The 8,239-nt window shown below is 45.2% G+C and overlaps 1 protein-coding gene across 1 annotated transcript in view; it reads left to right on the top strand.

The window, feature by feature from the left end:
- Positions 1-352: 352 nt before the first annotated feature.
- The window catches only part of opn8b (opsin 8, group member b), a gene marked incomplete at both ends in the record, with an annotated part of 28,230 nt that continues 20,343 nt past the window's right edge, over positions 353-8,239 (top strand). The window contains 2 exons of the mRNA XM_084314225.1: positions 353-422; positions 7,095-7,388. Of these exons, the coding sequence (XP_084170351.1) occupies positions 353-422; positions 7,095-7,388 (364 nt within the window). The remainder of the gene's footprint in view (positions 423-7,094; positions 7,389-8,239) is intronic.

The following is an 8,239-nucleotide window of genomic DNA, read 5'->3' as shown; positions in this document are numbered from 1 at the left end:
CAGTTATGTGCGCATGCACGTACCCGCGCGTGCGCGTGCACGTGGCGTGGCGTGTTACCAGTTCCCATATTAAGACTGCACCACTGGATCTAGTGGAGAAGCTCAGCGGACACATACTACTTTCTAACCCCGCCCCCATCACCACCACCACCACCACCAACCAACATCGACACGCATGATGTTGCCCGCTTGCACTTCTTGCGCTGCGCTCCGAGGATTATGCGAGCGACACCATCGAATAACCAACTTGAAGTCAGATGGTTTTGCACAAGCTCGCCCCAACGGTGGATTGGATTTCGATTTGTCTTCATGAAAGCTGATTATTTATCTGTAATTAACTATTTACTTTAAGATGGATATCTATTCCTCGAAATTATCACCTGCTGTTGATATCGGAGCTGGCTTTTTCCTGTTAGTTATTGGTAAGTTAATTAACGTTAGAGTGTAATTGTTGGGCTGCAGTAGCCTATACTTATATAGTTAGTCGATTAAATATTTTTTTGTTCATTTCATTTCACTGCAGTAATCGAACCATTAAATTACACAGAAATCACCGAATGGACTTTTTTGTCACAGGCGCCCCCAACTTCAACGGAAAATGAAATAGCCAATTATGGCATTGGCTTTCAATTTCACCACTATGAGTAGGCTATAGCTCCAATAGTTTAGTCACATTAGTAGGCTATCTTGGTTCTTTAGCAATACTTGGGGGGTGATTGTCTTAAATCACTTGAACCGCCAGTTATTATTTGGGTCCACTGTACAATTTCACATCACGGGTCTATATATAATAGTGGTCTATATAATAGTTTAGTAATCGCCTAATTAGTAGATCGAAATCGAAATAACGTTAAAAGATTCTACATTTTCTGGTCATTCTCGTCATTCTACACATTTGTATTTTGTTCTGCCCCTCTTTTGAAATTTTGCTTTTGATCTCTGGTGCTCTTGTGTGTGTAAGTACAAACATGTCAAATGCAGACAGGGTCAACAATGAGTGTATTTACTATACAAAGACGTGTCTAGGATTACATTGGGTTTCCACTCCCTCAAAAACATTTTGATTTGATGTATAATGACGTAGTCTAATATTTACACCACAGTCAGTTCCCACCACACTGCCAAACATGTCATGATAACACATTAGTAACCCTAACCTGGCAATTACTCATGCAATAACTTATTTCTAAATTATAGCTCCTTTATATATGTGTGTGTGTGTGTGTGTGTGTGTGTGTGTGTGTGTGTGTGTGTGTGTGTGTGTGTGTGTGTGTGTGTGTGCCTGCCTGCATGCATGCATGGAGTGTGTGAAAGAGGGAGAAACAGAGTGACCTTCACCCCTCTGCATGGCACAACCCATAGAGCATTTACTAAAGAAACATGGTAACAGCCATTGCTATATTCATAACATACACCACTGCAATCCTTTGATCTGCTCTACACCCAGTGTTCTCTTGTGTATCTATCTGAATCTGTAGAGATGTGTGCAAGTCAAGAAAATAGTTGGTGAGGCACTATTACAACATTGTCAGTGTTTCATTCCACAGACCCTTTTCAACATTAACTATGGTCTACCATATAGACTGGAACAGGAAGTTAATACATGCAACCTGCAGGTCTTGGAAAAAGTCTGCAGAACGCAATGTTGACCCAATACAGAGACAATCCATTGCAACGCAAGTCTCTCATCAGATAAATATATAATCATATACTCTGACTTGTGCATCATTACTTGAAGTGTGTGGGGGGGCTCTACTGTCATAGCTGTCACGTTTCCTTAATAAGCAATTTCACTTCTCATCCCACACACAGCTGGGACCATAAAAGACACCTGATGATGGAGTAGAATTCTAGTTTCATTCCTAGTGGTTCATATGGTACGGTAGATTATATTCATATTGATTGAAGTAAAAGTAGCAAACTATGATATGGTGGCAAATTAGTTCACAATTATTAAAATTATTTGTTTGGGTGTGTGTGTGTGTGTGTGTCAGCTTCATCAGCTACAAAGGCAATACACATCAGGATTGGTTTTGTGATCATCCAGATGCAATAATCACCTTGCTGAGTGACGCTACACTGAACAATCCCACATTCACGGTCCATGAACAGCAATAGCAAGTCTTGGAAAGAGGACCCAATCGACTCTTGGAACCCTACAAAACGAAAGCAGTGCTGATGCTGACAGGAATGCAGTGCATAACATTTATGAAGCAGTCAAGACCATTTATGACCATCTAGGAACAGCTACCTCATCCCACTGAAGTCTACCGACGAGCACAACCCCCATCAGTGAACAGAGCCACATTATCCAGAGGTGGGCTGAACACTTTAGCAAATTATAGTGAGTGACCCTCTGTACAAACAACAGAGACATATCTATCTGTGATAACAGCTGTGGAATTTTCCTCTTGGCTGTCACAGTGGAACTCCCTATTGGCTTTTACTATGATTTTCACAGAGACGTGCCAAGAGCAGCACCACCAAGACCTTTCCTGCCCTTTGTGGATCTCTCCAAAGCCTCCAACTCGGTCAACAAGGCACTTCTGTGGGACATCTTCTTGAAATTTGGCTGCCCTAGAAAGTTTGTCCAAATCCTGTGCCATTTTCATGAAGGAAACCTGTATCACCTTAGGGGGTTCAGGAATGCTTGCTCTTCAGAGTGGATATGTGTTGTTGGGCAAGGATACCTTCTTGCACCAGTGATTTTCAACATCTTCAGGCTACATGGAACGGAAAGCAACTAGAGGCTGGATGGAACAGAAGCCAGAGGAGTGAGAGTCAACTACAGGCTGGATGGAACAGAAGCCAGAGGAGTGAGAGTCAACTACAGGCTGGATGTAACGGAAGGCAGAGGAGTGAGAGTCAACTACAGGCTGGATGTAACGGAAGGCAGAGGAGTGAGAGTCAACTACAGGCTGGATGTAACGGAAGGCAGAGGAGTGAGAGTCAACTACAGGCTGGATGGAACAGAAGCCAGAGGAGTGAGAGTCAACTACAGGCTGGATGTAACGGAAGCCAGAGGAGTGAGAGTCAACTACAGGCTGGATGGAACGGAAGGCAGAGGAGTGAGAGTCAACTACAGGCTGGATGTAACGGAAGGCAGAGGAGTGAGAGTCAACTACAGGCTGGATGGAACGGAAGGCAGAGGAGTGAGAGTCAACTACAGGCTGGATGGAACGGAAGGCAGAGGAGTGAGAGTCAACTACAGGCTGGATGTAACGGAAGGCAGAGGAGTGAGAGTCAACTACAGGCTGGATGTAACGGAAGGCAGAGGAGTGAGAGTCAACTACAGGCTGGATGGAACGGAAGCCAGAGGAGTGAGAGTCAACTACAGGCTGGATGGAACGGAAGGCAGAGGAGTGAGAGTCAACTACAGGCTGGATGTAACGGAAGGCAGAGGAGTGAGAGTCAACTACAGGCTGGATGGAACGGAAGGCAGAGGAGTGAGAGTCAACTACAGGCTGGATGTAACGGAAGGCAGAGGAGTGAGAGTCAACTACAGGCTGGATGTAACGGAAGGCAGAGGAGTGAGAGTCAACTACAGGCTGGATGTAACGGAAGGCAGAGGAGTGAGAGTCAACTACAGGCTGGATGTAACGGAAGGCAGAGGAGTGAGAGTCAACTACAGGCTGGATGTAACGGAAGGCAGAGGAGTGAGAGTCAACTACAGGCTGGATGTAACGGAAGGCAGAGGAGTGAGAGTCAACTACAGGCTGGATGGAACGGAAGGCAGAGGAGTGAGAGTCAACTACAGGCTGGATGGAAATCTCTAACGCCTTTCATAAAAATAACACCAGAGCACCTTTTCAAGCTGCAATATGCTGATGATTGCGCATGCGTATCTCAAACAGCAGAGTGTCCAGGCAACCCTTTATAGCCACTATGAGATCCTCTATGTAAACACCTCAAAGATGTTTAAGTCACCGGTCAGTGGGAGAGGACTCTTCCAGCCAGCACTAAAGTTTTCACAATCCAAAACAATAAAATAGCAGTGCTGATAAATGAATGTGCTTTTATTCGATGCCGGCTCCCCCTTCTCAACACCCAGAACCTTTTACACCTTGTGGTTCTGTATCATTAGGGGATCCGCTTGGCATCACTCATGCACTCCCTCGCGTACGTGCACTGAATAAATTCCACAAATGTACCTTTAATACCAGTATTAGTCTGACCACACCCCTCATCAGCTTACCTTCATAAGCAGGTGTGTGGTCACCTGCTCTCCTCCTTCTCGCTTTCACCACAAGGAAGTGCCTCGGTAGTACCCCACTTGACGTGTTGATTAGTTGAAAAGAGTTGTGACAAGTCTACATTGTGCTTAATTTTTTCTTCTCTCATATCTGTTGTAAAGAAAAAGTTTGGGTCATAATGTATTCTGCGGAGAGTAGACCCGCTAGACCTACTCTTCACCAGCGGTTCTCCATTCCCGCCTCCGTCGTGCATTCTGGTGCTGGGCTGTTGCCACTTTCGTGGTTGCCGACCCAACCCAGGAGACAGCCGATGGATAGTTTGCCTCTCCGAAGAGCCGAGGAGTCGGTGCCGTCGCTCCGGCGATGGCATGATCTCGACTCTGGTTCCAGGGAATCGTCCGTTGGTGAACGGGGGGTTGTCCTGGAGCCGGAGGATTTGCGACGCAAACTTTTCGCGTCTGCCCGTTCACGTCGCAAGATGGTAGCATGCAGGCGCGAACGGCCTGGGTTTGGGGAACTGCTGGAGACCAGCGAGGATGCGTCCGGCTCTGGATTTCCGATGGAAACTGAGGACTTCATGGAAGAGGCGGACGGATTCTTGTATGATGGTCCCGTGGAGGAGAGTATCCCTCTTATCCAAGAAACACCGGAGGGGGGAGAAATGGCTCCATGGGACTCCCTGTTCGAGGATGTCGAGGAACCACCTTGGCCTCATCAGCAGGATGCCCTACTATCGGCCACATCAGACTGTGGCTCCTTGACCAGTTGCAGCCTGCTGCATGTGAGGGATGCGGGTTCGGTGGAGGAAGGTCCGCAGGGGGAACTGCGGGCTTTGTTTCCCGAGCTCATGGCGGTAGCCGCCGCCGCAAACGGCGTGCCGCTGCCGCTGCCATTGCCTGCACCTGTCCCTGATGATCTCATAGGTCATTGCTGGCAGCGTCGCCCAGTGAGAGGGGTGGACGTTGTCTACCCATTTTTCCCCTCAATGGGGGCCTATGTTCGTCAGGGTCAGGCGGTTGCCAACATCATGGGACTAACCCCCGCCTACGTACCAGTTACGCGGGTGTCGGGGTTAGTCAAAGGTATGGGGGAGGGCGTGTATGTAGGAACAGTTATATATAATATATAAAAAAAAATTTGTGGGGCGCCCTCGTGGCGCATACCATAGTGCCTCGCGCACCTACGCGGCCGACCCGGGTTCGATCCCAGCTTCCGTTGTTATTTGTCGCATGTCCTCCCCACCTCTCTTCTGTCGGTCCTGCGTGGCCAATAAAGCTGTAAAAATGCAAAAAAATTATAAAAAAAATATATATATATGTACCGGTATAAATATAACTACCGTAATTCCTCTAATAGTAACCGGGTCTCAAATACAAGCCGGGTCTCTATTAATGGCCGGGTGCGCTCTTGAGCTAAGCAATTATAAGCCGGCCTCCTAATACAAGCCGGGTTACTAATATACTGAGCTGCATACTGAGCTAGTTACTTGATTTCACTTTGAAAACGTTGAAATGACCAGTGACCACCTGTAATTGCACTGTTTACTATTTCATACAGTACTTGGTTTCAATAAATGAACCCAGTACATTTTACTGGGTTCAAACTGACACAAAATGTTGATTTATTCATTATGATCCGTTTGAAAATTTGAAATATAGGCCTCCCTCTTATACAGGCCTCCTCCTAATACAAGCCTGGTACCCGCTACAGTTGAAACAAATACAAGCCGGGGTTACTATTAGAGGAATTACGGTATGCTCTTTTCTATGAAAATTGTATCAGTCATAACATGGGAGTCAATGTGGTTCTCCTGGTATTCCCACCCGAGCCTCACCTTGATAAAAGATGGTGTTGACGTGAATAAGGTTGAATTCAAGGTCTATGGTTGTTGATATATCTCTGTTGTTACAGTCTCTCTACACTCTTCTCCATTAAGCCATTAGTCAGCTGTTGGTAATTGGCTAATGGGGGTGAAAGTGAGGCTGACATCTAACACTGTTGAGATGAGCCCACGCTGAACACGAAAACAAATACCGTATGATACTGTATGGGTGTTTGCACTCATATCAGCTTAAGCGATGGCCAAAATGTCATTATCACAACATATATATTTTTTTTTCTAATAACAATCTGATATACAATAATATGTGATATATTTGATTTTTAAAGTACAACACTGTGATGTGACATATTATATATGTTATTTTTGCAACAGACATGTCATGGTGCATCTTTCATTCAGAAGTATTACACACCTCTTACTGCACACAAAGTCTTGAACAACAGGTTCATCAGAGAAAAAGCACTTGGGACAAAGAGGTGCACAATGCAGTTTCAGAGGAGGGGGATTTGTTTGCACAGCTTGCAAAATATGTTTGTTAGCAGGATTACGGGCGCTATCTTTGTAAATTACAGCAATCAAATAGTAACTTTTCAGGTAGCTTTCTAGCTTTAAACGGTGTTGCAGGGATCCAAAGGACAGTTTATTTTCTTTCTTTATTGCACCTTTAAAGCAACAATGTGCAATTGTTCTCTTAATTAATTAAGTTCTGGAGCATGTACACAACAAATTGAGACCACCATCGCTTCAACACACCACTCACTTTCGCTGCTATAGCCTCATGATCTGGTGCGACCAGCCTGATCACCCTTTACAAAAACAAATGCCTTCTGGCAAACAGTTGTGGCAAACCTCCAGTCAGTTTGCAGCAAATTTGCTTCTGCAGTAAGTCTGCATGCAAAAACAGAAATCACACAGATGTACCAGAGCAATAGGAAATGTATTGAAAACACAGATACAGTACCGTTTGTGGCCAGCAGGTGCCATAATTTCTTTCTATGTTTCTCCTGCTCTCACCCCCCCCCCCCCCTTTTGCCCCTCCTCTTCTTGCTCTGTCTCAGCTGTGCTTTCCATCTTGGGGAACTTGGTAGTCCTCATCATGGCATTTAAGAGGTCGTCCAGCATGAAGCCTCCGGAACTGCTGAGTGTGAACCTGGCGGTGACAGACCTGGGAGCAGCTGTCACAATGTACCCTCTGGCTGTAGCCTCTGCCTGGAACCACCACTGGCTTGGGGGAGATGCCACCTGCATTTACTACGGCATGGCAGGCTTCTTCTTCGGCATGGCCAGCATTATGAACTTGACCATCATGGCCATAGTGCGCTTCACCGTCTCCCTCAGTCCTTGCCCCTCCAGTGAGTATACTTACAGTGAGCAGACTTATGTTAGGAAGGCCGGACCACTATACATGGAATTTAGTTGCAGATTATGCTTTGCATGGGTGTTATAAAATCAGATGCAAATTAGTTGCAAGTACTTAAGTTGCATATAAAAGGTTGCTTGTGTAATATCAGCCATAAAGGACCATACCAGTCTTTTTGACATGTGGGTTCCAAGGCATTCATTTTTCATAACCTTTTACCGTTACTGAAATATTTGGTAGTCTTCTGCCAATTCACCACTGCCATTGGCTTCCAGTGTACTGGAAATGTGTGTAAAACACCACATAAACCATGAAAGTCACCACATCTGACTAGAATTCCACAAATCGACTATGAGCCATATGAGTGTGTGTGTGTGTGTGTGTGTGTGTGTGTGTGTGTGTGTGTGTGCGTGTGTGTGTGTGTGTGTGTGTGTATGTGTGTGTGTGTGTGTGTGTGAATCTGCTAAATATCTCGCAAACTATAGAAAAAACTATTTCTAGTCTTGTACAAAATATATAAATCAAGCATCGTCAATGACCCATGTATATTCTACAGTTCACTAATAATTATAGTCATGTGTCAACGGCAAATAATTAGGATGACAACTGCTACAAGGGACTGATAACATCCTATTTCCGCTGGAGGGAGTGGAGTTCATCTTAAACCTGCCAATATATTTATACAAATAAATTGACCATGTAACTGCCATCCATCCTGTAAATCCTCCCACCCCAAACACAATGAACAACATTCCTTAATGTGGTACGATTGTTAGTCTTGTTAGTTAATTAAAGCGAATTGTCATTTTGTGTTGATTTGGCAGCCCCTCTGGACAAAAGCGG

This window comes from Notolepis coatsorum, assembly GCF_963971535.1.
Source record: "Notolepis coatsorum genome assembly, chromosome: 5".
Taxonomy (NCBI): domain Eukaryota; kingdom Metazoa; phylum Chordata; class Actinopteri; order Aulopiformes; family Paralepididae; genus Notolepis; species Notolepis coatsorum.
The sequence above is the reverse complement of the archived record's forward strand: the minus strand, read 5'-3'. Positions and strand labels throughout refer to the sequence as shown.